This window comes from Zophobas morio, unplaced genomic scaffold, assembly GCF_036711695.1.
Source record: "Zophobas morio isolate AGI-343-1 ecotype UQ-CSIRO unplaced genomic scaffold, CSIRO_AGI_Zmor_V1 ptg000256l, whole genome shotgun sequence".
Classification (NCBI taxonomy): domain Eukaryota; kingdom Metazoa; phylum Arthropoda; class Insecta; order Coleoptera; family Tenebrionidae; genus Zophobas; species Zophobas morio.
Genome location: NW_026972360.1, coordinates 64263 through 91733, shown reverse-complemented (window position 1 = coordinate 91733; position 27471 = coordinate 64263). Strand labels below are relative to the sequence as shown.

The following is a 27471-nucleotide window of genomic DNA, read 5'->3' as shown; positions in this document are numbered from 1 at the left end:
TAGCTAACGAACAAGAAGGCACCAGCCGCAAGGCATGCTGATAGCTATAATTTGCACCCTTCTATTCAAGGAAGATAACACTTGCCTGAGGACTTTATGCAACGAAAAGTTTTTACCATTTTTTAAAAAGCAATTCTTTCGAATCGTGCGTCCCTGACGTAACCCGAACCGAAGCTCTAATCAGTTAGTTATTGCAAACTACGTCTCTTCTAAGCAACAGTTAACTCACAACTTAGAGCTTCAATCAGGAAGGTGCCGTTATCAAAAACTTTAAGGCGTTTTAAACATTACAATAACCTATGTTTCAGCAACATTAGCCAAAGAGTTAAGTAAGACCTGTTTCAGTCGTAGAGGGTGACATGACCCGACTAAAGATAAATTACTTTCAAATGTCATTCCACCATAGGATGGTACTCTCGTGTCGCCCATAGATCGAAACCATCTGGAGCCCTAGAGAATTAACGTTAAAGTTGAACGGTAACTTGTAAGTAATCAACAAAAAGTTATTCTTGCCAGAAATGTTAGAAGCTTTTTCGATATTAATAAAAGTTAATTTCAGTTAAAAAAGGTTTCTATTTGCTCTCCACAATTCTTATTATCTGCTATTGTGGAGACCCTATTGAAATTAATTGGTGTGAGGAAACAAGGTATACAGAACTTACAAGTTTTGGTGATCTGAAGAGTAATAAATCTTCTGATTTTATGTCGAGGCAAGGAAAGTTAACTAATTGATTAGTCTTTAGCGTAGCTGCTACTATGGTAACTTTTTGGTAAAAAATAACTTCTAATTCTTATAGGGAAGTAAACTTTATAGATAATAGATAGAGCACATTTAAAAAGGGCACTATTGTCACTCGATTTTATAGCGCCACACTTAATATTATATCAAGGCCCTTACTTTTTATTATAATAATTTTATTTTCACTTTGAGCATTCTTTTCAATCGTAACACATGAGGATTAGGAGATAATAGAACTTTGAAAAAGAAAGATAATATTGGTTAAGCACGTAGTATTCCGTAGTATTGCTAAAGGAGCGGAGGCCATGCAATGAGGGGATAAAGTTTCTACAAAAACGTAGACCTTAATTTCTTATTGTCATCATTTAGAAGCTCGGCAAAAAAGGGAAGGAAACGGCAGTAACCTTTATCAAGTTATACTTAAGGCAGAACTAATGAAATATATCTATATATTTCATATTTGAAATTACATCCGGTTAAAGTAAACTATATCTTTAGCATAGGTTTATCTTAATTGAATATATATATATATATTTAACGTAACTGCGATCACTCCTTTAAAGAGCTCGAGTATTTGAAGTTTTTAACTCGGTCGGGCACCAGGGACTGTCATTAAAAAAATAAATACATTTAACTCTATTAAGTAAAGATAAAGAGGGGAGGCCTGGATGGCAGTGGTGCCACCAGGTGACCTTAAGTCCTTTGCCATTAGACTGCTTTCTCCCGGTGGTGGTTTTTAGCGGTTTTTAGCGGTTTCCCATCACACTAGGCCGAATGGGTGGAGCCCGGACCCGATATTTTCCGTTTTTTCAATCCTCCGGGACAGGCATGATAGTGCAAGCCCTTCCGGCTGGGCATTCATGCCCGCTTGGATCAGATTAAGCAGTTTTTTAGACCCCTTTACAAGGCCTGGCTGTAGTACCAGGTAATTAAAAAATAAAAATAAAAATAAAGATTAAGGGGGAATTCTAAAGTTCTTCTCTTTTTTCTTTTTTGATATATCCATTTTATTATTATTACTCTTTATTTTGTATTCACTTATTATTTTTATTTACCTTTTTGATTCTTTTTAATTCTAAACCCTGTTAGCTTTCACCAGGGGAAGAAGACTTAGAAAACTGGACATAGACACCTAGAGGGTGGCCGCTACATTTTGCCAGGGGCTGAAATAATTTTATGAATAAATACTCTTAGTTTAAGACTTCACGTATTTCTAATGAACGTGTAACCAGTATTATTGCAGAGGCATGATCACGATTATAATAAACATAGAGAAAGTATCTGAAGCTGTTTTTATTATTGTACTCCTAACAACGTTACTGTTTAAAGGAAGAGTATGATGCATATCACTTTTATTTTTATAGGAAATTTTTTTTGCCATAAAAAAAACTACATTAATAATTATTAAGTTTCCGTGAGTATAAAGGTTTTATTTCACTAAGTAATTTCTAAAAATAAACTTTATTTACCACGTGCTTAGATGTGAAGTTCTGATTAACTTTACCGAAGCGACGCGAGTCTTCATCTACAAGGCTTCTTGTTTGTTTTCTTTTCAAGTTACTTTTGTTTCTACATCTAATTTCTATGTTTTTAAATACGGCCTTTTCCTAAGTTCTCTTACTGCCTGTGCACAGCTTTGATATAGTTGTGCATGAGCTCCTTTAATATCTTAGTTCTGTATAAACTATTTTTGCTCTAAACTTATACTCATAATTTTTTCTATAAAACTTATGGCATCCGTCCCATTGTTCCAATATTTGTGTAGTCCTTTTTGTTTACTTCAATAATAGCTGCAAATACAGTACGAAAGCACATTTTTTGCCTATAACATAAAATAGAAGTTAATTTGACTGCCAACTTGAGTCAGTAAATATTTTTAATTATATATGTTTTTCAAAGCTATGGGTTTATTTCTTAGCTTGTCCATTTATTAACCTCACGTTAGCCTTAGTAATTACGTTTATTGGTAAAAACCGCAACAATTTTTTTTGCTTTTGCTAAGGACATTCTCAGTTAAGATTTCTATTATAAATTATCCATAGCTGCCGTCATAAAAGCGTTATGTTATTTAAAAAAGCTGAACACATCTTAGCCCTTTAGATCACTGGTTATAGATTTCATCAGCTGACCAGACCACCAGCTTTACTTCTAAGTTAGAAATTTGTTATAGGGAAGTTGTACACTTAACCACCAAACAAGATTGAAGCGAGCTGGCACAGGCGGGAATCAAACCCGCGACCTTTATATTGCGCAACAATGCTCTAACTACAACTCATACTTTCGGTCGATAAATTATGTATACAACTTTGGTTTAAGTATATTTGCCTGCTCAAGAAACTATTTACAAAAAAGCTTTAGTTACTCCTCTTCAAACTTGGCAGAAAACACAAATTCACTGTTTTGTGATAATGATGCCAGGTCAGAATATATTTGAGGTTTGTTAAAAACTTCTCCAGCGGTATATGTTTAAAAAATCGAAATTTTAGAATATTAATTTTTTTTATCAATGTTTTAAGTACTATCAATACCTTTTCGCATATCAGCTCTCAACTATACAAGTAACGACTTTATAGGAAGTTACTTTAATTAAAATGGAAGGGGCTTTGTCCAACTAGGAATAAGTGTAAATAACAGCTAATATATATAAATATTTTGATAAGTACAGAGTAGAAATAAAAAGAATCTGAACCAGAATCAAATCAGAACAAGACCGAGAGCAAATTAGGATGAGAATAAAAACCAGAACAAGAAAAGGAGAAGGAGAAGGACAGGGGAAGGGACGACACCCGAACATAAAGGATAAGCGAAACGCAAGCTTTTCTGTAGCTGGCTAAGCCCATACATGCGAGTAATGTAAAATATAAGTTAGCGGGCTATTCAAGAGCGCAAAGGGCTTAGAAATAAAAGGATCTCTTTGCACAGTATTATTACCACTTAACCTGTTGCAATTCACAACATTAGACATCAAAAATCTGCCACTAACCCCATTTAATTTTGGTTACGGAAATTAAGACTTTTAAACCTTTTTGTGTCCCATTTCGTTATTTTTCTTCAGTTTATGGGCCATTTTATGTTCACTCCGTATCCCTTAATAAGGCTGACTTTTATACGCAAATACCTTTATGTTTGTTATATAATTTTTACCTCTGACCTATGAGGCCCTTCTATCTCGTAAAACGTAAGCACCATATATCTAGGGCGCTACTATATATCCTACTTACAAAGAGCTGTTCCAGTATCATTAAAAACTGCAGCAGTAAGAGATTGCCGTGTTAAAAAAAAATAAAAAGTTTATTATACAAAAATTACATTAAGCGTATACTATAATCTTATAACGGTACAAAAAAAATCAAAAAAAAGGTACCCACCACTTGTCGAAAACAGAACATGGAAGGGCTTGCACAACCAAAAAAAAAGTTTTAATGGGTGTATATACAAGTTTATTTAAAATAGAGCGACATGAACAGAACAAAAAAAAATATATATTTAAAGACAGAATAGAATAGGGTATAGGGAGAAACTTGATCGTGAGGAGAATAAACGAAACTTAAGCTCGTTTGTAGCTGACCAAGTGCATTTATACCCGTAAAAGAAGGAAAAATCATTATAAAGAGCTTAAAATAGAAGGATGAAGGACCGAGTATTTCACTTTGGGCTTTACCGTGAACTCGAGTCTGGAAAGTAATTAGTTAATAAAGACCTGTTATATACTTTCCACGTTCTCTTAAAAAATAAATATTAATTGCTTTTAAAACTCCTTTTTGGTAGAGTTAGTAGCCCTATGCCCTGTCTTTAGATTTTTTTGATATAATTACTGATCAACTATCAGTTGACAAGGAGAAAATAGGCTAACGGATGTGACAAAGTTTGGTGACATCCTGTGGGCTTATACACAAAGCTATTAACGATAGCATAATGTAGGTACCACAAACGCTTAGCTCTGAAAAGGAAACTCTTGTGACTAACAAAGTCCACCTACCTTTAACAATAATTTTTATTTACGTTTTAGTGTCGCACTGTTGGTGGTTGTAGTGAAAAGCTAATTTGATGTTTCTCGCTCACCAGCAGTCGTTTTCGCTGGTATTATAGCTCTCTGGCTTTCAGTGGTCGTTGTGGTTGTGGTGATGGTGAAGTACTGCCTCCAAGAGTTATTAGATTTGAAGCTTGCAGCTTTAAATGACTGGTATTTGTCAGAAAAAATATCTTCAAGAACTTACCTCTTATCTGTATATGAAAGAATTGTTTTTACTTGGGTTGCCTATCAGGTTTTTTACAATAAACAACTTATTGTCGTTTACTTTGCCATATTTTATTTTTTAGAGCGTGGAAGCAAATTATTTTCCCGATCTTCCTAATATTGATCTTTCTAAGCAGTACTCTATAATTTTTTTAACCAAAATTTTTATAACTTTAAATTCCAGTAAAAGGCCCTGTCTAGTGGAACTTTTTAAGTTAGCAGCTTTTGATATTGATAAATTATTGGAAATTGGTTCTTTTGAATATAAGCACCTCTTGCAGTCGGAAGAAGTTTTAGATAAGTCTACCACATTTACTTACAACTCCGCCATTACTAAACTAAGAGATCTTAACCTAAAGCTGTCCGAAACCTTATTGGTAAAGGAAGCTTTAATTTTATCTCAATAATATTATTTCTAATTAGTTAACTATTTAGGAACAAGAACTTAGAAGTGCCAAACAGAATTCAGACTTTTTGCCAAGCCTCAATAACACGGAAAGGTTGACTTTTACCTAATACTCCACAGTCTTTGTAATTGTATGCTTTTTGAAGGGTTTTCATAGAGCGAAATGAAGAAGCCACCGCTGAATTCCGCCGTAAAGTAGGCGAGTTGCTGATGGGTTTTTATTTTGTTGTTTCTTGTGTTATTCCTTTTCATATTATTTCTGTTAGAGCATGAAAACATCTTTTTTAATCGTTACTTGATTTTTTACTACCTCTGTGGTTTGGCCTTGGAAACTTCTTTCGGTAAAATAAAGTTTTTATATTTGCTCGACACGCCACTTATGGTTATATTATAGCTGCCGACCAACTGCATCTTGGAATAAAACAGTTATACTCGGTGTTACTGGAGCAGTCAAAGTACGCTAAAGTCATTGACGTCTACCGACGCTTGGATAGCGCTATGATGGGACCCTTTGGGGAGGATCGCTCTGCGGCTATCACGGTCGGCTTATTTTTCCTTTCCTCTGACGAAGGGGTGGGTTGCTAGCTTCGTCTTTTTAGCTTCTATGCTAGCGTTTGGTGAATTTTTTTAGTAGAAAAAATAGTTTTATAGCCGCCTTAAACTTGTATAGGAGTGCGTTTGCACACTTTCCTCGTTCAATCTTCCCGCGTTTATACCCTCGTCGCAGCTCTACACGATCTTACTGGAAGTATTTCAAGAACGACCCTTTGACCAACCACGTTTCACTTCAGCCCTTTTCAGGTCAGTGCGATAGGCTAGTGTATGCCCTCTTTTACTCAGTTTCTTCAGATTCTACTTGTGCAAGAGTTCGGAGTTAAGTGAAAGCCAAGTGGAACTAACACTCCTTCTCTTCTTGACCAACAACCAGGTGAGGGCAGTACTGCGCGTCCTTCTCTACACGCTTTTAAACTTTGCGGCAGTTCGCTGAGGCACTGCGATTCTTGCGACGCCGCTCAGGCGCTGACGATAAAGTTAGGCATCTTTATAAGTCTTTTTTCTGCTTTGGATTCAGCTTGCCCGGTACTCCCCTCGGCCTTATAAAATTGGCGCCCTTCTGTAAACCTTAATTGATAGCCGAAAGTTTTTACGAGTTGATAGAGTTGCCTCTGACCTCCTTGGAGGAAGAACTGGCCTTATCGCTACTCGCAGAATTTAGAACTCCGTTATTTCGCGTTCTTATACACTCTTCTTTATTAATTTTTTATAATTTATTTAATCATAAGGATTCGTTCGTCGTGAAATTTGCCAGGCGAGGTGATTTTAAAAAAGCGCTGCAACTTGTTTCTGAGACTTCAGATCTTCCTGTCAAGTGTGCACTTCATAAAACCTTTCCCTACTTTATAAGTTATTTTAAATCGATGACCACGCCTTCCAGCCGTAGACTGGCTTATATATTGGAGATCTGTTCTAGTCTAGGGGAAGCATCCACTTTAACTTCCCTTGGGAGCCTGCTGAGGTACTTGTTTGGGTAGACTGCCTTCTATCTTACTGAGCTCGCTACTGGGTGCTGCAGTGAAGTCAGCAGAGCGCAACCGTAACTAGACAGCTTCTGAGAGCTTCGCCTTATTGGATGCTCTGCATCTGCAAAAAAATTAGTAATATAAAATTCTGGAGAAGTACTTGTTAAACTTCTACCTTTCTGGGGAGGAGATGAAGATTTTTTTATAATAATTGTGTTATAAGTGCTTGCCCTCTAATAGAGCCTCGCAATATGTTGTCTGCAGCAGTTTCCTTGATGAATTTTTTATTTTTTGACTGTTACTATTTGTCTTGTGCATAACTTGTATATCTCTATGTACTATTAAGACATGTCTGCTTGCTAAGCCGTTAAAGCGCACTTCTTTTTTGCGCACCACCTGGCATAGACCCTGTGCTTAGGTAGTAGCAAGTAAGATTATTCGGAAATTGGTAGTTATGACCCCTTTCATATGAATAGATGCAGGCTAGCATCTAAGTTAGTGCATTCCTTACAGTTGCTTATAAGCGTAATCATGAAGGTCCGAGTTAAAAAGGATAAGTTGGATTGTACGTGTTTGCTTCGCTAATTTTTAAATAATTAGTTTTATTATTTGAAGAGTAAATTAAAAATTATCTCTTTTCATCTATAACATTGATGTGTAGTAAAAAATAACTAGCTTTTTGCTTCGTAGCTGGAGTTCATTATACGTACAAGCAATATTAAGATGGGTTTTTGCCTCTGTAGAGCTTCTGAACTGTTGTTCTTTTAGCCTTTGAGTACATTTTTATCTCTTTGCTTTTTTATTATTATTAAACTCTGTTGTTATAGCTTCATAACTTGCCGTCAATAACAAAAAATTTACGATATTTACTGCCTTTTACGTATGTTCTCTTGCTTTCTCTTTTATTTCTTTTCAGTATTATGCTGAATGTTTTACTGGGGTATCCCGGTCTTATGTAAACCTAAAAAAGGCGGTGAGGGGTACTTCATATCTTTATAAGAACATTTAAATACCAGTAAATGTTAAGTAAGTACCATGCTTGATACTTTATTATATTATGAATAGATTTTCAACTGCGACTTGATTTTGTTATATGGAAGGTTTCTCGCACATTCGTAATACACCAAACACCAAAAAAAAATTATTTGTTAACTTTTTTACTTCGTTAACGTGTAACCTTAAAGCCTATTATAAGATCTACTTCTACCTCGTTTACAGTCTAAGAAGAGCAATAGTTTGTATTGATGTATTAACATTATTTAGATAACTGTTCAAAAAGTAAACTGAGTTAACAGCTTCGCGTGTTATTGTATTATTTTAGTATTTTGGATGCACACCACGTCTTTCCCATATGTAAGCCTCTTTAGACAACGAAAGTAACCACGTAAAACGAAGATCTTTATATTGTTACCTGACCAAGTTAAAATACTATACAAGGAAAGAGACGGCACGCTACGCTTAAGAAATAGTCTTCAAAAAAATTAATATTAAATTCCTTTTGTTCTGATTAATCTTGAGCCTCCTTCGAAATCTGTATGTTTACATTAATATTTATTTAGGTATTCCTCTATACTGTTTGCATTTATGTTGTTTAAAGTCTTTCAACTTTATTAGATTTAAATGGATAATTTGCGTTTAAAAGTTAAACTTTTGTGTTTTTACACTATTTCTCTTCCCTCTTCCCTTGAAAAAGTGTAGCTTTTAATATAAAAACGAAATATCGACCATCAGATATATATATTTGAAGTTGAAAGCTAAAATAACATTCTTTCAAACAAAAACTAAGTATTTCTATAAAGCACTGACGCTATAAAAAAGCCAAACTTAAATATTATTGCGAAGGAAAAACAGACAGAAAGTTGTTGTCACCGAGTTAACGAGTATAAAGCAGCTTTCGAAACTTCTACACGACTGATTCTTTATTTTTAATGTGGTTAATAGAACGCCCCCTTTTGCGTTAAGCTTTTTATTTCATAAAAACTACAGCCAAGTTTTATCAACCGCAATTTCTAAATAACTGGCTTTCTCGTAGCTGATAGTTTATTAAAAAGATTAATTAAAACTCTCCTACTTCCAGTAAACTTAAAAATATTTTTAGTTTTTCGTTATATAGTTTAATTAAGAAAAGCGAAGGTGACTATTTATTGAACAGGTAAAGAGGGCACTGCTTCTTTTAGTGAGGAGGCCGTAAGTGCCCAAACCATATTTTATCAACTAGGTATATAGAAATTAACTTGTAGAAATAAATCGGAAACAAGCTCTTACCATCCTCTGGAAGTGCCGCAGGAGATCCCGAAGGCGGTGTCTGCTCAAAAGCCGATCTATAATCTCTGGAGTTCAAACCATACGAAAGCACTTTATTAGAGCGATCACTAATCAGCTTTTTATAAAAGGCGTGAGCTTCGTCGATGACGGACAAGGCAAACTCCTAAGTCACAAAAAAAAAGTTATACAACATTGACCATTTTAAAACGATTAATTTACTCGGTGTAGTGGCTTGCATCCAAAGGCAAACTGATTAACGGGTTTGCCGTCGTTAACTTTGTAGGTAGCAAACCAATCTCGAGTGGCTTCTACAATGCCTGGCATATACTTTTCCACATCTTCTAAGTCTATGCGAAAGTTTACTAACAGAAAACGGGCAAGGAGTGTTTACTAAGTTAGGCACCATCCAATCGCGCGGCCATAGGATCAGCTGTGTTTACGCATATAATCTTCCAGTCTGTCTCTCCTTCGTCTATCAAGGCGAAAGCGCCCAAAATCTTAACTTGAAGGACCTCTCCTCTGGAAGCGATGCGCTGTCCAATCTCACAGATATCCAGAGGATCATTATCACCTGAGAAAAAGCAGCTGAGCAACCGAAATGCAATGAAAAAAATAAGATACCTTTTGCGTTGGTCCGACTATCCACATGAGTTGGATTCTCCCACGTCTGCGGAAGAGCTCCGTAATTCCAGAGGTAGCCTATGAGCAAAATAAAAATTTGATAAAATTAATATTTTGAGACTCCCAAAAAGATATTACCATGATAAGGTAAGTGATTTTTAACAAATCGAAGGATGCCATTTTTGGTGTCCTGTTTGATAGGATTGCCGGGATCCTTAGTGGAAATCTAAGCCAAGATAAAAAACTTGTATAAATTTAGAAAACAGAAAAGTACATATAAGAGGCTACTGTTATATTAATTATAATATAATTAGCAACAAAAATGCTCCAAAAACATTATAAACTATTTAAATATAAATATCATACTAGCTAAGATCTTTAACAACTATAATACAAATATATAAGCTTTAGTGTGTTATAAAGTTAGCGACTAAAAAACAAGTCAAGCTTTCATTATTGCAACACTAAAGATATTACCATGCAAACTTTTTTTAACAATGGAATTTAAGTTAAAAAGACCTCCATTTTGTGGTTTGTAAACCTAGGAATTTCAACAACGGCGTTGAATGTATTATTTTTGCCTGGGACGCGAAGAGGAATGTCGTGCCAAGGAGATATAATTTCACCATTCCCATTTTCTATAATTGGAGTAAAGTTTTGTTTGTGACCAACCCAACATAAATTTACACCGAATTAAGCGAAGGGAAAAAAGAAGTTAAAGCAAGTGGAAGGAATTCGAGAGGGTAGGCAAAAAGTTAGGAATAAAGTTTAGTAATACTAAAAAAAAGGCGGTAGTCTGCAGTGTTCTCAGATCCTCTCTTCACAACTGAGTAAGTCATTACAAAACTACTTTTGAGCATGCAAAGACGTAGCTTATACAATTTTTGTTTAAGCTGGTTGTGGCGAGCGTGCAATCGACCCCTTAGATAAAACACCGTCAAACAGCTGAAAGGTGCTTTAAGCTGACTACGCACGGGACAAAACGATTGGTACACGGCCTCTTTAAGGTAATAACAAACCGACATATGTTATAAACATTAAACAAGAGCTTTGACTTCTATTTATACTATATTCCCAAACTATAAAGGTAATAATAAAAAATTGGCTCCTTTATAATGTTTAGTTCCACAAATAGTGAACGCCTTCTAATATAAATATATATAGTCTAAGATATATATGCTTAGAACGGGCTGCCTTTGAGGGGCCTTGGGTACTTTATTGTGTCAAGCTTTTGGTGTGTGGTTATATAATAGCAATAACAGGGAAATATTGTATCCGCTAACCTAAAAACCTTTAATATATAAACTGTTTTGAAGGCTTCCATATAGGCAGTGTACATAAGTTTAAATAAAAATATTTATTACTTACTATGCCATAATAATTTTTATATAAACTGCTCAAAAAACAGTTCAGCTGATTATTAGTGCATTTAAAGGACATAATTATAAAATAGTAATCTGTTAAAAGCGAAATTTGTCCTCAAAATATTTGGCAAAAATTAAAAGTTAAAGTTTATATTATTTATTTGGTCAAGTGAAGGGCGCCTGAGCCGACACCGTAACCATATCCTTTAGGCCCAAAGTTTTTAGCATAGCATCCCTTACAATAAATAGCTCCGTCCCTGTCGGTCACGGTGGTGGAGTCGAGAGGCTTAGAACACGAGTAACACTTAAAACAACTTCTGTGGTATGAGCAACCAGCGCCAACCACCTAAAAAACGAAGGGAAGGAAAAAAACAGTCAATATGCTTTAGAAAATGCCACCTTTTCAGCGTGGTAGACTTTCTTGTCACATGCAGGACAGACATCCTTCCCCTTATACTGAGAAAGATCTCTTGGCGTAGATGACTGGGTTTGTTTAGATTGTTGACGTTGGCTGTCCGTAGAAGTCAAGCATTCTGATTTGGTGGCTACAAAAAATTAGTTATTCTCTTAACGGCGTTGCTCTTTTATATTGCAAATAATCATATAAGTGTCTAATCACGTACTTTGCTTAAATTACAATTAAATAAAGTATTATGCTACAATAACCTTGAATTACGCTTTTGCCGATTACTATTACCCTTAAAAAAAATATATATATATAAATATAAATCTGTTTGGTTTAGATCTTTTCAAGAAGCAGTGGGCAAATATTAAATCTTGAAGCAATTGTAGTTTTAAGGTTAAATTTAAGAAAAGGCTCTTAAAGAAGGCCTTACTAACATATTTTCATTTCAAGTCAAACATTAGCAAAGTATAGTATAAAGGCTGGTTGATCCACTTATCTAAGTATAGAACCTGCCGCATAATTTTCCTGCTGGTCTTGACGGCTTCCTTCCATGCTTAAAGTGCCAGCTCCCTGCCCGTAGCCATATCCCTTGGGCCCAAACTCACGCCCGTAACATATTTTACAATAAATTTCTCCATTACGGTCCGAAAAGTTGGTAGAATCTACTTGTTCAGTCAAAAACAGTGAAAAGAATAATAATTTATCAATATTATTTATAACTAGTAATATATACATATATAAACCAGTTTTAAAACTACAAGTTCAAGATAATTATATGAAAAACTTAAATTGAAACAGAGAGCACACTTTGACAGCCAAAAATTTAATATAAAAATATCTATGTAGAAAAAAACTATACTAAACCAATTCAATAAGAATATAATTCCATAAAAAAAATAGCTCTCAGAAAAGTTAAAGCATATATGTATTTAAAGGGCAGAAGTACAAGATCTTAAATTAGTTTGAAAATTGATTACTCGTGGGCCCAGATAACATGGTTACCTACGTAGGCATACTATCGTAAATTAAAAAAAGTCTTTTAAAGCTTAAAATAAGTGATATTTACAACAATATATAAAAGCTAAGTTACAGCTGGTTACCTAACTTCGTGTCACATATTTTGCACTTAAAACATGATTTATGCCATTTCTGTCCAGCGCCTAAAGAGGTGTATAAAAGCAAGAAAAGCTTACAGGCCAACTACAAGTGCATTGATTATGAACGATATATACTGTTAAACCTAAAATCTCCTCAGCAGAGTAGACGTTACTCTGGCATCTTGGACATTTGGGATTCGACATCTTAGAGTTAGCAAGAGTAGCAAACGTGAATCGGTGACGCAAATCAAATGTTTAAACCAAGTTATCGGTGACTGTGCTAAAAATTGCTATTACCAAATATGTTAAAACCTGCTTGTGCGCTAGACAACTATGTTTATTTGGTAATACAAGATTTGTAAACATATTAGGATTAATATTCCCTAATCTAAAAAATTTAGTAGTGGCAAGTACACTTGGTGAACATAATTATTTAATGTTAGTAAAAGTTATTCTTTAAGAAAGGAAATTATCTAATTTTTTTTAAAGAGTTTCTAAGTCCCTCATTAATCTTCTATCCGTAACATATTGCTTTACAGATAGTATGTTACATTGCTTCTCTTTTTAATACACAACTGGTCGAACATCCAAACCTAAAAAAACTATTGTCCACTCATCTCTTTTAAAAGATTTTGCGATTAAATTGGTTTCTTCGGCAAACGACCTAATACCAACCAATAAAAAATTTTCCTTGGAACTACTTTTGGGAAACTGTGAACTTTTTAAATAAAATGTGCAGCGCGTAAACTTACTATCTCCTGAGGCTATTAATATTTAGCACTAGTGAACGTTATTTAGTAGGTGCAATGGCTCGAGTTTATGCCAATAGCGTTTCAGAACTGCTCGGTAGAGTTCACACTCTACTAAAGGTTGCAATTCCGTAGTGTTTGGAAAGTCTAATTCTTCTACTTTGTATTTTTTGCTCAGGGAAAATATATGTTCAGTGCGCTATTTAGCTATGCTTTTAACTCTATCATCATCCCACTTCTTGCTTCTTTATTTTTTACTACTTTGAAGCTTTACCTTTTAGATCCTTTATATGAGTTAAATTTTTTACTTTTCTTCTTTTGTTTTGTTTTGGGCCTTATTTATTCGAAGTTTAAGCCAAAAAACTACCCATATGTAGGTATAATCTTGTTTATTAAAGCTTTTTAAAATGGAAACTTAAAATTTTTAAATTTATATAAGCGAAACTTCAAACTTTAGAGGGGCTAAAATTTAACTTTTCCCGAAAAACTTTTGTAACAGTGTATATGGCATCCTTCTAATCACTAAACTGTAACTTACACCAAGTAGCTTAAAAAAGAGAGGGGGGAGGAAAACTTCCCTCTTAAAATTGAGAAACTTTTGTTTAAATTGAGAGACTTTTTAGTTCGGGACTTTATTAAAAGTTGGTTAGTATACGCACTGCTTTCAAGTTTGACATCAAGTTATTATACTTTAAAGGTATTCCCATCTTACCTGCGACCGAGTACTAACGGAAGAGGTTAAGCATGTACTTGATGCATTTTGTTTTAACTTTATTCTTACAATTAAGGTAAGCTTAAATTTTCGGGTTCACCCTTAAAAAGTTGCTTACTTTTTAATCTTATTATAAGAGTTGTAGGCACGACATTCCAGCCGTGTTGCTGGAACTTTTGCTCAAAGCTTCTCTTATTCAAGTTCAAGAACTCCGAGAGTATATGCTAATATTAAATGAACTTTAAGACTTTGAGCCTTTTCTTTCTCGTCGCTTCCACCAAAAGTCAAAATTTATTTGTTTTTAGAATAATGCACTCTGGCATCACCCTCGAGCAGTACTATAATTCGCAGGAAGGCCGGAGTTCCCTTCACTTTGCTGGTCTGTTCGTAGTTTTTTAACAAATAATTAGTCCACAATATAAACAACGAAAGCTCGTTTTCCCAAGAATGAATTGAAGTACAATCGACAGTTATCCCGTTTAATCTGTTCCAAGTGCTTTCCTTGTGAAGACGAGCTGTTGACGCACTTTGCTGTCGAACTTCTCTCGACTCAGGTTAGTTAACCCTCCCACAACCTGCTTTGTAGCGTTCGTACTTGTATATTCAGTTACTTATTCCGCTTGCCTCTTTTGTGACGGACCCGGTTACCCTGTTTCAGCAAATCCTGGTCCTTCTAAGCGGAGTTCCGCCTCTTTCCGAGCATGCCAAGGCTTTTACCGTTGAGGCAGGGCTTCCATATACCCCTCGACGCGAGGGGGAGGCAGTGGTTACCGTTTTACAACGCAGGTGTGCCTGAAAGAGCTTACTGGCCTCCGCAGGAGCAAAGAGGAGCTGACTTATGCTTACTGCACCGTCAGTCTCTCAGGAAAGGGAAGTTTAGGCACGGTACATTACTTTCGACTGGTGTGCTCGCTCTTATTTTTTGTGCTACAGAGTCGAAATTATCTACGTTGAAGCTTCCGACGTGGAAACAAATTTTGTTTGAGGAAAAGTTTTTGTTTCGAGTGGACAATATACTCGAGTCGGTGCTGAACATCGAAGTCTATGAGTGGACCATTTACCAAAAAGGTCCTGTGCTTTCTAAATCTAAGCAATGATCTTATGCGAAGATCTTGCACAGCACTCGTCATTGGATCTGTTGTCCTTGTAATGGACCACTTGAACACTGACAGCGTGGAGTGGGACGAAAGGAGCGAAGAGAAAATGTTAGCCACAGTCACTGTTTTTCGTTCGTTGCACCTTCCCTCAAGTGATTTATTTGCAGTCACACTGTTATACCCCCTCTATTGGCGGCCTGCAGCGGCGAAAACTCCGATGTTTACCTCAAAATAAAACTCCGCGTTCAGGTTAGCCAATGGCGTCCTCTCATTTTCTTATGTGTACGTCATTAAATTATTGTTCTCTGTTAAGAACAACACCCGCCGCTCCCAACCATTGCACTGCAAATGGAACAGAGACAGGCCCGCGCGTTTGCCACTTCAACTCATACTTGACAAGTCCTTTCTAGTCAGCCCGTCCTTCATGCACTGCCAATATTTTTACGCTAGCACAGCAGGATTGTCTTACTTTAGGACCTTTTTGGCTTCCATTAAAAAAACTAAGTAAGCTTACGATGTTTACCACGTAACATTTAGTATTGAGTAACTTTGTACTTAATCAGCTATCTGGAACTCTGGAGAAGTATTCTCCACTTCCAAAATCGGCAGATCTCCCGCGTGGATATATCCATCCTTTACAGGGAAGGTCGCTTCTTTCCAGCGTATTTCTCCTCTATCACCTGAGCTTTCTTCCTGCAGCCTTTCAGATATACACCGAGTATTTGTGTCCATGTGCGCCATGTCCAGTGAGTCTCCCACGGGTGTGTGCCTCAAACAGTGGTGCATGTAGCTCGTCACCTTTGCATACTCTAGGATTTGCTGTGTACCATTGAAGAACGTTTGTATGCTCTTCCTGCAGATTGGAAGGGTACTGCTCTTGACTATTACTTTTTTATAGTTATTCTCAGCGTTCTTTTATTTTTTTCTATTTAACTGTTAGCTCAGGGAATATTCGACGTTGCTGAAAAATATGTTCTGGCAGAAATGGAAGGCACCTTTCTTCCTTTGTTTTACGACAGCAACTACTACCGCACGTGGTCAGCCACCGAAAATAGCCAGCAGACTACTTATGAAGACCATAACGGCAGCGCTAATATCTGGAGTAACACTGGGAACCCCTGTAACCGCGATAACATTAACGACCACGATACCACGAGGAGCAAAGAAATCATGGATAGCAAAGCAGCCAAGAACGGTGAAAGCGGCGCAGCAGCAGTAGTCAAGAAGACTGCCGACACGATAAATAAAAGCTCTTTACCATGGTCGCCTTTACTATTAGCTCCTTCAGGAAAGTCTGCGGTCTTGACACCCGACCCGGTGGGCGCGGCTGTCGCGCTCTTAAAGGAACAAGAGCTTCATTTACTTGAGCATCTTGACCCCGAAGTCACGAGGGGATGTAAAGGTTGTTTCTTTTGCGCACTCCTCCCTTTTTTATTGATAGCGCGCATTTATAAGAGAAAAAAGTAAAAGGTTTGAAGAAAAAATGGGCAGATCTTCAAGCGCAACTTGCAAACTTACAAGCCATGGGCATTATGGACGGCAACGATGAGCGGCTTCTGCTCTTAAATGCAACCATAGTGGACTGCTTGGTTGAGGGGTTACAGAATAAGGACTACGGAAATGTGATATACATCATCGAGATAATCCCAAGAAGTGCTTGTAAAACACTTTCTTACTGTTCTAAAGTGCTTGTGCATTACTAAACGGCATCCGTAGGCTTTACTTCAGGTTGGGTAATAACCAGATCGTATTCCAGCTTCAGGCAACTCCGGCAGGCTTTAGCAGTTCAGTTTCCAAAAGTCAAAAAAATAGAACTGCCTCCTTGTATTAAGCCGGTCCAGTTTTTGTTAAAACATCGCGCGAGCTCTGCCTCTCATTGTTTCTCTTCAGAAGTTTTTACTGAAACTGACCACCTTCGCTCCCGAGGAGTGGTTAGAGAAGAAGCAGAGACATCTCCGATGCATGAACTCTTTTTTGCAGATAATTATCAGCGATGAGGTGTTGTTTCTTACGACAATATTCCAGGTCGTCCACACCCTCTTTCTACATTGACTTATCGTGATTGCTAAAGTAATTTTGTTAGTCTTTTATCGGTCCCAAAACATCGCAAGAAAAAGAAAGGCAAGTCCTGGAAATGGAGCGAATTAGAGAGTAACTACTCTAAGCAGTTCCAATCCCTGCTTATTGCTCGCTCCAATCGCAAGATTCATTTCCAACGAAGTACAACGGGTTCGAGCCACCGTGCGCTGCAGGGCAATGGGAGAGCTGCTGCCTATCAGCGCCGGCTCTCCAATGGCCTTGTACGCAATAAAAAACAAGAGCGCTCGCAAGAATGCATCGGGAGGGGGCAATGGCCCCGCAGAGAAGTGCACTCCTACTGTAAAGGACAAGAAACCTTTAAAAAACGAAAGCGAACTGTTGAAATTGGTGTTCTCTCTGCTGGCGGAGGTGCTCTTTCTTTTTGAAGCGCCGACCAGCCTTTTGTACTTTTGACAAACTTTACTAAGTTTTTGGAGCTCGGCAACAACAAAAGGTGGTTGCACAGAAATTTTTGGAATATGCTACAAGAGGTACTGCTACATCTATTTCTTACAAATTGCAGATTCTAGCTTTGAACCTTTTGCCAGGTTTTTCAGCAGACATACGGAGTATCGCTTAGTAAACAGCTCGCTGTATACATGCAGTCCACCTTCAGCGAGGATAATATAGCTCTTTGGCTGGACAGTCTATTAGAGCGTTTTTGGCCTAACGACTCCCGTTCCCCCCCTACTCCCCCTAATGAGGACGACGCGCTTGAGCTTAAACCGCGTGTTAAGGTGGATTTTCTTCGAGTGTTTACTGCTGCTTATTTGTTATGTCCAACTCAGGAGGCCCTTTTCGCGGCTCTACCCGAGCTCTTAGTGAGTTTTATGGGTTCGAAAACTTGTACAACCGGTAAAGTGGTTTCTTTGTAGCTTCACGTAGTGTCTGACTATTACTTTTAGGCTGCGACATGGTTGTTGAACTGCTGCACAACCAAAAGATCAATAAACATTTGTACTATGTTTGTCTTGATGCTTTGGTGCGACTTTTGTTACTGGAAGACGATGAAGAAGAAAGAGTAGAAGTTTAGATGTCATACAATAATATTAGTCCATTTATTATGTGAGACGTCTTTAGTTTGATATTGTGAATATAAACCATAGCAAGGAACTTTTTAATAAACTACTGTACAATGGCTTCGTGTCGCTTGTTTATTTTACCTCTACGAGCTACGCGCAGGAGGGGTCTAATCACTAACACAGACTGATAATCTTCAAAGCCAAGGATGCCACGTGGGGTCTATCTGACTCAACTTCTCTGGATTCACTGCTCTCTCAATGAGTTCAGTGATTCTGTAATTTGCAGAAGTGCTTAACTCCTATCGGGAAATGCAAATCACCGAGCCACTAACAAGAGGCTGTAAAAGATGTCTTACGAAAAGTTTGACCGTATTCATGTTTTCAGGGATCAACGTTCGTATGCGATCTATAAGAGGGTTCACGTTGGAGTTCACGTTGGCAATCAATGTTTCATTATTGGGTAAAACTGAAGAATTCACTTGAGAATGGTACCAATTTAGCACTTCATCTATTTATAAACCGCAGCAATGTATTGTATATACTTATAAAAAGGACCAGAAAAAACCTCGAAACAGAATATTAAGGTAATCTACGAATTTAAATTCGGGATTGCTCAAACAACTGGCAAGGGCCGCAAAAACTCCAGTGAACGGCCCGTGGAGCCCCTCCTGCCACAACAGGGACACGAGTTGGTAGTAGACAAAGAAAGAACAAAGGGTTGCCACCTCCGTTATGAAGTTCTGTAAGTTTGGTGTGAGTCTGAATGGCACAGGCGTGGAAACTTCCATGATGCCTTCGCAGTGGAGCACTGGGGTGGGAACGCCTTAAAAGTAAAATTGTGTACAAAGCGAGCATGAGTTTACTTGTGTAGAGATCCGAAGAATAGACTTTAGCGTTATTAAGAGAAAAGTGGATGGTGTAGGGCAGGCGGTTGGCCATGTGCATAGTATAGTTGATAAAGCTGATGATAGCCATCTGGCAGGTAAAGTACTTTCGAAACATCCAGGCGTCCACCTCGTTGGTGTGGGTCTTGTATATAAACTGTGGCAAAGCACACGTGGGAGGAAAGGTGCGCCAAGAGAGTGCCAGAGAAGGGCAAGTACTTTAGTAATCAAATCATTGGGAACTACAGAAGGGCTAATCTTGTAAAACATGGTCAGATTAAATTCCCGCGGGCTAAACTGCTCCTTTCAAGGGATCGTTGTGCAAGCGAAAATGTTAATAGAATGAGTCAGAACGCACCTGTCCCTTTTCCAAGGAGCACAGTTCTCTGTAGCAGAGCATTACTGGGTAATCCACATCTTTGTTCATCTATTAAAGTAACTCCATTAGTGCCACCGTGATAAGCATGTAGATAGCAAGGAAAACCGTCTCGCAAAACTCGGCCAAGACATCCTCAAGGGAGATAAAGGAATCGTTGTCCTGGACCAATCGGAAGCTCAAAGAAAGGGGGATCATACTTGGCGTGTAGAACTGAATGTTTCTTTACAGCGGGAAAAACTGAAGTTGACTAAATAACACGCCCACACTTTGCAGAAGCAACCTTTTCCTCATTTCTTTACGTTCGCTGAGGGAGACATTCAGCAAGCGCAATAGTTGGACGATTCTTTCTTCAGCTCTAGCGTGGCTTTGCGGCGAGGGCTGGAAAAAGAAGTGTGTGAGTAAGGATAAGGAGTTTTAACTGTAATGCTTCAAGGACTTTCTGCTCGAGCAAGGTTTAGCCTGATAAGAAAAAGAAAACTACCAAAAGTTAATAAGGTACCTGAGTTAAAAAGTGATAGTACGCGCCGTCTTCTCCACGCACTGTTATTCTTCTTGAAGATGCGCTATTACTAACGTTACTACTTGTACAGAAGGATAAGCTCTGAAGGCGAACCTGTGCTTATGAACGAGATGAACAAGCGGCTCAAAACGATCAATTTTGACTTGCGAGTCGGATATATGAACGCCGTGGAAATGCGATCCAAACACTTCCACTTCGCTACTGGAATACTCCTTACAAAAGAGCGTTTCAGGGGTATCGCTTACTAACAGACTATAAGAGGGTACTGCAAGATAACGAGAAAATTTGTCCAGATTCTGAAAGGAGGGAAGACTTTTCACTTTCTGGGACAAAATTTGATGCCAGAAGCTACATAGAATTGCCAAATAAAAGCGTAACACTTAATTGCGGCGATGAAGTATACCGGAGCTTTTCAATGGCATAAGCGAGTGGAAGACCGCCTTCTGGAGGCGACCCAAAGTCTTTTTCAAACTGTTCCCTATAGGAATAAACGTCCACATGTTCAGGGATAAACAGCGTATCCCTGACGCGGCGCAAGTTCTTGTGGACATTCAGTGAAACTGTTTCAGTTCCCGAGGAATGTTCATTAAAAACAGCAGAAAATGCTCGCTGAAGGCACTCCGTTAATAATACCTCCGAATGTTCAAGCCATAAGAAAAGTGAATAACATTGAATAGGACGGAATGCGCATTTACTTGTGTCGTGCGCAAAAGATCTTCCAGTGGAGTAGAGCGAAACTTGGTATTGAACTCTTCTATAATCTTTTCCAGTCCGCTTATTAGAGCGGGGTGGGCGGCTCTGACGGCATCTACGCCCAAAATAAACTAGTAACATTAATATTCCAACGCAACAATAGCATAGAAGGCACCCGTCATTTGCTTAAGGAGGGTCAAAGAAGCAGTAAGCTGTTGGACACGTGGGGACGGAGAAGAAGTCTTGACAGGTTTTGAAGTGCCCGACTGCGAGTCCTGGATCGACTGTGGCGTGGAGGGCTCCGAGCACGCGGCTGGTAACCTTTGCAGACTGGAGAGGACCTCCAAAAAAAGTGTTCGCAGAGGGTAATAGAGAGCTTGCGGGTGGTGGTGGATAAGTGCTTTAATGGCGGGCAGGACACTCATGGCTTCCGGTCGTAGTAGATAGATCTACGGAAGAGCTTAGGAGCATGAATGTTAGTATTAATATTAAAAAAGTACTATCAACTGTGGGATCCAAGGCAGCCAGCAGTAAGAAGGGATGCCCTGGCAGTACTTTTCGAAAGCCTGCGCGAGGCTTTTAGGGCGGTTCACTATTTCGGTTGTTGACTCGTCTTGGTTGTTGTTATAGCTGAGCAGCCAGAGAGCCCTACATACTCGTTTACTTATACTTGCAGTGTTGGCTGCTGAATACTAGCCAAACCTCGGTATGGCAATCTTGGATTTCTTGGCACGTGCAGCATATAATAAGCAATTCATTGCACTTATTCCCCAGAGTGTTTGCCGGTTGCTCAAGAAAAGCTAAAAAAGTATGTGCTATATCTCCACCATTAAAAAAAAAATTGGGAGGGCGTGCCTGGTAACAGAAGTCTCCCCAAGCGAACCAGCTTTTCTCGGAGGTATCGTTAAGCTGGACGGCCGTGGAGAAGGCCGCATTAGCATCCTCTAGACTGTTTAAACGGTGGAGGAAGCGCCCCTGTATCAAAACATTTGATGCAGAGACATATGGGCTTCGGTCCGCGTGGATCGAGACCTTCAGTGTAAAGAGCACCGACTTTTGTTTACTACCAAAATAATTCAAGTTGGTCGACTGTATGATCCCCAAGCCGGAGAGGTAGTCTCTTGATAACTGGAGATAGCACTTCGAGTGCTCAACCAACTTTTTAAAAGCTTCTACAATTTTATAGCATGTACGAGATTTAAATTAGCAAGGAAGGAGAGCAGAATTCATTAAATTTATAATAGTGATTGACATATATCATGCCAATACTGGCTACTGCTATAGGAAAAAGGAAAACACGATGCGACAAACCGTCTATTTCAATGTTTGGCAGCGTGTAGATTTTGCTAAGAGCACTCAAGCATATGTCTAGTAAGTGATGTTTCCTGGCGACACGTGCAAACCGGTTGATGGACCAAGCAATTTCGTGGTACCCACAGAAGAGTAAAGGTGGACTAATTTCCGAGCGAAATTGCTGTCCACAAGCCAGAAAGGAGATTAACGCGTGTACTAAGCCCAGTAGATAAAGAGTAGAGCAACCACATTCTGAAAAGTTTCAGCAAGCTTCATAAACACGTGGTGTCTCCAAGTAAGAATGTCGTTCCACACTGTAATGTCGTCCCTATTTAAGAAAATTCCTAGTAAAGTCATAGCCACGTGACAAGGCGAGTATGTACCACTTGCCAGGAAGCCTGTCTCTCCACGTGTTCAAAATAACTTTCAAGTCGTTTTCAATGCGCGAACTGTTTCCACTATCATAGGACTGCGCCGTTTGCAAAAGCTGAGCAGACTCCTAGAAAATGGTGCGCAGTTAATGCGAATCGATGCCATTACGGCTAGAAAGCACCTGCACTTCGATGTACTGCTGGAACAACTCTAACAAGGGGACATGAGAGCTGGAGACGATATACGGCAGAGCCCGCCATTCATTTAAAACGAGCTGGAGACCTGATGCAGATATAAAGTCCGCACATGTTATGACGCTCAGCAATGCCAAACTGCGAACCACGAGAGACCAGCGGTTGCACGTCGGAGGAATGCCCCCAATGGAAGCTCAAGAAAGCACGGAAGAGCTTGAGTTTGGCGCTCTCTGCCTGAACGGCTTCCACGATCTCAAGCGTTTCCTTTTCGATTTCCCACTCATTTAGCCTCCACGCACTTTCGAGAATCAGCTCAGGAAGGCCCTCCGACTGGCCTGCATAAATATTCATTAAAAAAAAAGCGAGGGGAGAGAAGAAAAGGGGGGGAAGACCCAAGTTTAAAAGCAAGTTCCATTGGTCTAAGTTTTTAGAGCAGAATATCCAGCGCTCTTCCCATAACTCAAATTCATTTTTGACAAACTCGTCCAGACGGTGTTTCGTCATTGCCTTCTCATAGACAACCTGAGCTCTGTCCCACAAGCCTTCATGAAACAAAGGAATTTATGCCAGCGCCCACCATGTGATGGAGTCCTATTGAGGACCATTTTGCTCAAGGGAGAGGGCAAGTGCAGTTTCCGGATAAACCGAGTTGCACAGCCATAAGCCGTGCCACAAATCAAATTCGTTGAGCCTCTTATACAAGTCGCTAATGACTCGCAGAAGCTCCTGGGGGTCGTCTTTCACAAGAAGTCGGCTCTGATGGAGGTGCCCTCTCAAAACTTTCTCAGAAAGCTCAAAAACCGGGAGGGAAGGGAGCTTAACATCATCCGGAAAACTCGGCAGTGTAGGCGGTGGCCCACTTCTGCACTGCAAAAATCTCCCACGAAGTTCCTCAACAACAAGATGCCAAGCGTTGTGGGTCTTGGCCAAGTAGCTGGAATGTGTGTGCCGCATTTGAGAGTGAAGCAAGCCAGGGAGTATATAAAATAGTAAAAACCGTAGCAATGACGACGGAAGACAGATTCCCGGAGTATTTAAAACGGCTTTAAGCAGCGTATGCGCGGGGTTGAAAGCGTAGGAGTTGGACTTGACAAGAAACTTTTGGCAAAACATTGAGGTCAAAGAGCCCACTAGACTACTCGGGAAACGGAAGCAGAACTTGTAAAGCTCAAGAGTCCGGTAGAAATGAAAGACGAACCACCTTTGCTGTTGCTCGTTTCCCAAACTGCCAAAGAGTGGCGGAAACAACTGCTCAAACAGGTTTCCTGACAAAACACAGGAGAGCTGGCAAAGCTCCATCAGGGGTATCACAAGGCATGCAGCTTTCTCATTCGCCATTTCGTGCAGCCATTCCGCGTGCGCCTTGAGCACATTGGAAGCTATTCCTTTAAAAAATAGGGACAGCTTGCTGAGGACGACTAAGCGGCGAAGGATCGAGCAAATAAAGTACCGCTGGGCGTCCCGCTATATGAGTCTCCTAGCACCGTCGATGTAGCCCCTTTGGCACCATCCATGGGATTAAGCTCTGGACAGCTGATGCTAAATATGGCGGGGCACACGAGGTTGCAGATGATACCGATCCGGCTCGATAGGAGCTCGACCAAATCTTGTGTCCCAGAGAGAACAGAAAGAATAAGCGCCACAAAGTGTTTGATCCAAAAAGAAGAGGCGGAAGAGGCCCAATTTTGAACCTGCTCAATCAGAAAAAGTTGAGTATAATAAGCATCATGCGGAACCATGAAGACCTCAAAAAGGTATTGGAGGCGACGAAACACAGAAACACCAATCCCTTTTTGGTAAACCCGATACAACGTGGAGTGCAGAGCCCCTCCCTCATACCTTTGGCGATTAAAAAGTGATGATACTTTTTATAATAATAAAAGCGATAAAAGACTTCAAAGCCTGCATAAATAGAGGCTCCAGCCTTGATGCGTACTCGCTTCGGCTTAACTGCGGATGCGTGTAGATATCTGTTACCAATAGGCTTGACTTGACGGACCGTAGAAAAGCACCCCGAACAAAAAGTCTACCTCTAATTAATTCGATAAGCGCACTGTGTGTCTCGCACATGGTGGGAAAGTTATCAGCAAAGGAGCGCATTGCCAGTATCAACTCAGTGTTCTCATTCAAAGTAAACTTGGTGGTGGTGATCTTGATAGCAGCGCATTTAAAGAAGGTAAAGAGCAGCGGGGCCCAAAAAATACCCAACGTCTGACTTGATTGACCACGTGTGAGACCAACGAGGGGCTGCTGGACTGCTGGAGGAGGGAACGCAACGTCTTTAGAAAAGCGTCTAAACACGAAAGGGACAATGCGATTAGAAATATAACATAACGCGGCATCGACAAACCTTTTTCGGGGGGAGAAAGTTTGCCACTCCTGGAGGAGAGCATGTCGATCAAAGCGGTCAACAAGTCATCAATATCTCTGTAAGCAATCAGGTGTAGGCATGAGTCATACAAATAGAGTAGTTGTGATAACAACGAGAGCAGCACACACAGAAAGGAAACAGGGCGCGCTTTGGGAGAACTGGAGCCGACTGGCGCCATCGGATTTAGGCGATCGTGTAAGAGGAAGTCCAATACTTTTAGTAGGGAGGGGAGGAAGCGGTCGACGTAGCTAGGATAGTAGGACCAAACCTGAGAAGAGTAGCGGTAATCTCACGAGACCAAGAATTGTCAAGGAATAGAAAATACCTCCTTGAGGTACACGAGAGCGTGCGAAAGATATAAGAAGGGAGCGTTAAAACTATTACGACGAGTAAAAGTTCCAAAGGGGCTTTGATCCACCGCAGTAGAATTAGTGGTGGCGGTAGTATTAGGATTATTAGAACTACTAGTATTCGTAGTAGTGGCAGTGGTAGGGGTATTACTGGTAGACTCTGGGTTACTATCGGTTTTACCATCAATATTACTAACAGATTGGCTATTACTATTGCCCTCATTTTCTGGACTCAAACTATTCCCAGCATCTGTTTCACTATTTTTCCAAGCAAAACGTATTGCAGCGTTCAGTCTATTGTGGAGGTAAGCTTCCAGTTTTTCATAAAACTGGTCCAGTTCTATAACAAAAACAATGCAAAAGCAGTAAAGATGTGAAAAAAGCAGGAAAATATAAAAAGCTTCCCACCTAAAACTGAATTTCCGCGGGACGAGACGGTGTGTCCGTGGACAGAATAGACGGACAATACAATCTTCAACAGGAACTACAATAAAAAAAGAGGTCAGACAGTATGCCACTCCTCTAGTAACAAGACGGCGACACACACCCTAAATTGGGAGGTGCAAAGGTCGTTTTTAAACCCTAAATAGGCTGGAAGCACGTGCTTCAGCTCACACAGCCGTTGAACCACGACGTCTTCCGGCTCGTTCTTTAAAATTATTTGCAAGATGGTGAGAGAAGTACTAACACTGCAGAAGCTTCACAGTTAGATGAATAAAGAGAGCAGAAGTATGCAAGCCAAAACCTCGCACAGTTGCCAATGTTGTCCGGATTCGATTGAAGAACCACTTTCTCAAAGAAGGAGAACTTTATGAGGGAGTTCTTCCAAAGACCATTGGACACCGTTTTCTCTAGGAAATAAGACCACAATAGTGAACCATGATAAGGTGCGCAGCAGTTCAAGTGACTCTACCAAGCAAGGTCAGACAACGCTGGGACAGTTCTCTTCCGTGCTCGGAAGGTTCGCTCACCTGGCACGCAAGACGGATCAAAAAATTTAGAAAGATCATGCCTGGTTTCCAATGAAGCCAGTAAGAACACAGGACAAAAGTGGTGTTGGGGGAGGATTGGTGTAACCCGGATCTATGCGAAAGTCAGAACCGCTCTCTTCGGGATCCGGCGGGTCTTTCTCAGTGTCCTAGAGGATGTTTCCATGGTAAATACAAACGCGGTCAATCATAGCGTTTACTATTTGATGTTCTTTAGCGCTTGATTCCCCAGTATTATTGGTTGACGACGACGGACTTTGCCTTCCATTTGAATTTCTGTAGAGTAACAACGTCCGATGAAAGCACAACATTACAGGAAAGTGTATACCTGCTGCGCATGTCCTCATGGAAATCAAGTTCCCATTCCACAAGTAGCTCTGCCATATCGACGCCGAGCCTTCTATTTTCGTAGGAGGCGTTCAAAGGCAGACCTGAGAAGAAGTGGAATGTCACATGACGAAGGGAAGAGGTCGCCTTTTGCAGGTCTAGTAGCGGACCAATACGAGGTAGCGAGTAAAACATCTGGGGGACAAGCTGCCGGTGGTAGTCTCGAAACAAGCAGGAATGGCGAACCACAATGGCCCACACATGCGCCAGCTGAGGAAGTGTAAAACCCTCCTCCATTATGACCTGCGCAACGATGGCATTCGGTCTTTGGATCAATCGCAATCGGAATGTACATAGAAATGCCTTTTTGGTCAACATTATCCAGGTAGAGCCTAAATGCGTGGAAAGCGTGGGGACCAGTATATCAAGGGCCTTGTTGACCATGTGCTTAATTTCCGGGTAACAGGCGTGGAGAAGTTGCGTGTAAAAGCTTTTTATTATTTTTCCGGGGCCTCCATAGGATTTGATGAAGTGCGAGAGCAAAACGTAAGCATATTGCCTCACAGAGAGATCTATAAAGCCCCCAAAAAGGATCGACCAGTGGCCTAGATATATAATATCAGGAAAAATACCAAAGCACTTTGAGTGGTGCCAAGCAAACTGGACAATGTGCTTCCGATGGGGAGAAACAGCAGGAGAAGCTCGTTTGACCAGTAAAGTAAAGATTCTGAGAATTTCGATGCGCAAAGACGCCGTTTGATCGGCCTAATGGACAGGCATTTAAA

General features: G+C 39.7%; 5 protein-coding genes and 1 long non-coding RNA gene across 12 annotated transcripts; 2 read left to right on the top strand and 4 right to left on the bottom strand.

Moving 5' to 3' along the window:
• Nucleotides 1-135: 135 nt before the first annotated feature.
• LOC135119359 (uncharacterized) lies at nucleotides 136-663 on the bottom strand. Its single transcript, XR_010278201.1, has 4 exons — nucleotides 514-663; nucleotides 384-450; nucleotides 230-297; nucleotides 136-176 (listed from the first exon to the last, which is right to left on the bottom strand). It is a non-coding gene; the product is annotated as an uncharacterized LOC135119359 (long non-coding RNA).
• Nucleotides 664-4367: 3704 nt separating this feature from the next.
• On the top strand, nucleotides 4368-8080 carry LOC135119358 (uncharacterized). Its single transcript, XM_064043770.1, has 20 exons — nucleotides 4368-4379; nucleotides 4661-4757; nucleotides 4805-5004; nucleotides 5060-5112; nucleotides 5161-5353; nucleotides 5412-5476; nucleotides 5529-5596; nucleotides 5649-5723; nucleotides 5777-5922; nucleotides 6053-6183; nucleotides 6232-6310; nucleotides 6363-6462; nucleotides 6517-6614; nucleotides 6666-6751; nucleotides 6818-6898; nucleotides 6956-7320; nucleotides 7379-7467; nucleotides 7593-7677; nucleotides 7730-7782; nucleotides 7968-8080. The coding sequence occupies exons 1-16, from the start codon at nucleotides 4368-4370 to the stop codon at nucleotides 6978-6980; spliced, it is 1509 nt and encodes a 502-aa protein (XP_063899840.1). The 3' UTR covers nucleotides 6981-7320; nucleotides 7379-7467; nucleotides 7593-7677; nucleotides 7730-7782; nucleotides 7968-8080.
• Nucleotides 8081-9040: 960 nt separating this feature from the next.
• LOC135119351 (inorganic pyrophosphatase-like) lies at nucleotides 9041-10681 on the bottom strand. The gene is made up of 8 exons (XM_064043762.1): nucleotides 10567-10681; nucleotides 10308-10426; nucleotides 9927-10014; nucleotides 9789-9866; nucleotides 9571-9738; nucleotides 9387-9514; nucleotides 9168-9330; nucleotides 9041-9116 (listed from the first exon to the last, which is right to left on the bottom strand). The coding sequence occupies exons 1-8, from the start codon at nucleotides 10646-10648 to the stop codon at nucleotides 9076-9078; spliced, it is 867 nt and encodes a 288-aa protein (XP_063899832.1). The 5' UTR covers nucleotides 10649-10681; the 3' UTR covers nucleotides 9041-9075.
• Nucleotides 10682-11309: 628 nt separating this feature from the next.
• Nucleotides 11310-12883, bottom strand: LOC135119357 (cysteine and glycine-rich protein 1-like). Its single transcript, XM_064043769.1, has 5 exons — nucleotides 12799-12883; nucleotides 12659-12718; nucleotides 12068-12220; nucleotides 11552-11697; nucleotides 11310-11498 (listed from the first exon to the last, which is right to left on the bottom strand). The coding sequence occupies exons 1-5, from the start codon at nucleotides 12857-12859 to the stop codon at nucleotides 11310-11312; spliced, it is 609 nt and encodes a 202-aa protein (XP_063899839.1). The 5' UTR covers nucleotides 12860-12883.
• Nucleotides 12884-13424: 541 nt separating this feature from the next.
• LOC135146685 (uncharacterized) lies at nucleotides 13425-18404 on the top strand. Of its 7 annotated transcripts, none has more exons than XM_064043759.1 (29): nucleotides 13425-13524; nucleotides 13583-13698; nucleotides 13754-13781; nucleotides 13844-13896; nucleotides 13952-14049; nucleotides 14102-14192; nucleotides 14254-14333; nucleotides 14422-14495; nucleotides 14549-14670; nucleotides 14724-14882; nucleotides 14935-15001; nucleotides 15050-15184; nucleotides 15237-15321; nucleotides 15381-15462; nucleotides 15527-15717; nucleotides 15777-15859; nucleotides 15913-15974; nucleotides 16027-16081; nucleotides 16154-16250; nucleotides 16302-16615; nucleotides 16669-16872; nucleotides 16930-17048; nucleotides 17104-17238; nucleotides 17297-17364; nucleotides 17418-17661; nucleotides 17721-17783; nucleotides 17841-18029; nucleotides 18081-18147; nucleotides 18198-18404. In XM_064043759.1, exons 8-29 carry the CDS (start codon nucleotides 14426-14428, stop codon nucleotides 18323-18325), a joined length of 2739 nt encoding a protein of 912 aa, XP_063899829.1. In that variant the 5' UTR covers nucleotides 13425-13524; nucleotides 13583-13698; nucleotides 13754-13781; nucleotides 13844-13896; nucleotides 13952-14049; nucleotides 14102-14192; nucleotides 14254-14333; nucleotides 14422-14425; the 3' UTR covers nucleotides 18326-18404. The 7 variants fall into 7 exon arrangements, with proteins under 7 accessions (XP_063899829.1, XP_063899827.1, XP_063899828.1 ...); XM_064043757.1 differs by having other exon boundaries at nucleotides 15527-15612; nucleotides 15664-15717; nucleotides 16154-16615; nucleotides 18198-18402; XM_064043758.1 differs by having other exon boundaries at nucleotides 14775-14882; nucleotides 16154-16615; nucleotides 18198-18403.
• Nucleotides 18405-18420: 16 nt separating this feature from the next.
• LOC135146684 (transcription-associated protein 1-like) lies at nucleotides 18421-26983 on the bottom strand. Its single transcript, XM_064078811.1, has 45 exons — nucleotides 26857-26983; nucleotides 26688-26790; nucleotides 26560-26635; nucleotides 26448-26508; nucleotides 26284-26382; nucleotides 26116-26221; nucleotides 25918-26059; nucleotides 25779-25854; nucleotides 25346-25710; nucleotides 25149-25288; nucleotides 25000-25076; nucleotides 24854-24942; nucleotides 24680-24800; nucleotides 24544-24619; nucleotides 24395-24488; nucleotides 24226-24340; nucleotides 24100-24174; nucleotides 23851-24034; nucleotides 23647-23784; nucleotides 23252-23583; nucleotides 23042-23191; nucleotides 22796-22984; nucleotides 22637-22737; nucleotides 22467-22582; nucleotides 22330-22411; nucleotides 22102-22264; nucleotides 21823-21962; nucleotides 21646-21765; nucleotides 21493-21590; nucleotides 21291-21438; nucleotides 20966-21239; nucleotides 20793-20905; nucleotides 20501-20730; nucleotides 20364-20445; nucleotides 20191-20309; nucleotides 20077-20140; nucleotides 19858-19955; nucleotides 19683-19797; nucleotides 19557-19625; nucleotides 19418-19501; nucleotides 19178-19355; nucleotides 19040-19137; nucleotides 18880-18982; nucleotides 18671-18822; nucleotides 18421-18613 (listed from the first exon to the last, which is right to left on the bottom strand). Exons 1-45 carry the CDS (start codon nucleotides 26981-26983, stop codon nucleotides 18509-18511), a joined length of 5787 nt encoding a protein of 1928 aa, XP_063934881.1. The 3' UTR covers nucleotides 18421-18508.
• Nucleotides 26984-27471: the final 488 nt, after the last annotated feature.

Bases quoted from the DNA above. Each gene is read 5' to 3' on its own strand.
- LOC135119358 (XM_064043770.1), top strand. The intron at 4,758-4,804 runs GTTGGTGGTTGT...CTCGCTCACCAG, and splicing joins TTACGTTTTAGTGTCGCACT to CAGTCGTTTTCGCTGGTATT. The intron at 5,477-5,528 runs GTTGACTTTTAC...TGCTTTTTGAAG, and splicing joins AGCCTCAATAACACGGAAAG to GGTTTTCATAGAGCGAAATG.
- LOC135119351 (XM_064043762.1), bottom strand. From the start codon at position 10,648: ATGCTCAAAAGTAGTTTTGTAATGACTTACTCAGTTGTGAAGAGAGGA. The intron at 10,015-10,307 runs GTCTTTTTAACT...ATCTTGGCTTAG, and splicing joins TTACAAACCACAAAATGGAG to ATTTCCACTAAGGATCCCGG. The intron at 9,515-9,570 runs GTGCCTAACTTA...ACTTTCGCATAG, and splicing joins TATGGCCGCGCGATTGGATG to ACTTAGAAGATGTGGAAAAG.
- LOC135119357 (XM_064043769.1), bottom strand. From the start codon at position 12,859: ATGTCGAATCCCAAATGTCCAAGATGCCAGAGTAACGTCTACTCTGCT. The intron at 12,221-12,658 runs GTAACCAGCTGT...CTGAACAAGTAG, and splicing joins AATATGTGACACGAAGTTAG to ATTCTACCAACTTTTCGGAC. The intron at 11,499-11,551 runs GTGGCATTTTCT...TTCGTTTTTTAG, and splicing joins AAGTCTACCACGCTGAAAAG to GTGGTTGGCGCTGGTTGCTC.
- LOC135146685 (XM_064078812.1), top strand. From the start codon at position 14,426: ATGCACTCTGGCATCACCCTCGAGCAGTACTATAATTCGCAGGAAGGC. The intron at 15,322-15,380 runs GTTAGCCACAGT...ATTTATTTGCAG, and splicing joins GAAAGGAGCGAAGAGAAAAT to TCACACTGTTATACCCCCTC. The intron at 17,784-17,840 runs GTACTGCTACAT...ACCTTTTGCCAG, and splicing joins TTTGGAATATGCTACAAGAG to GTTTTTCAGCAGACATACGG.
- LOC135146684 (XM_064078811.1), bottom strand. From the start codon at position 26,983: ATGGAGGAGGGTTTTACACTTCCTCAGCTGGCGCATGTGTGGGCCATT. The intron at 25,711-25,778 runs GTGGGAAGCTTT...TTTTTGTTATAG, and splicing joins CCGCGGAAATTCAGTTTTAG to AACTGGACCAGTTTTATGAA. The intron at 23,584-23,646 runs GTTTTTACTATT...CACACATTCCAG, and splicing joins CTTCCGTCGTCATTGCTACG to CTACTTGGCCAAGACCCACA.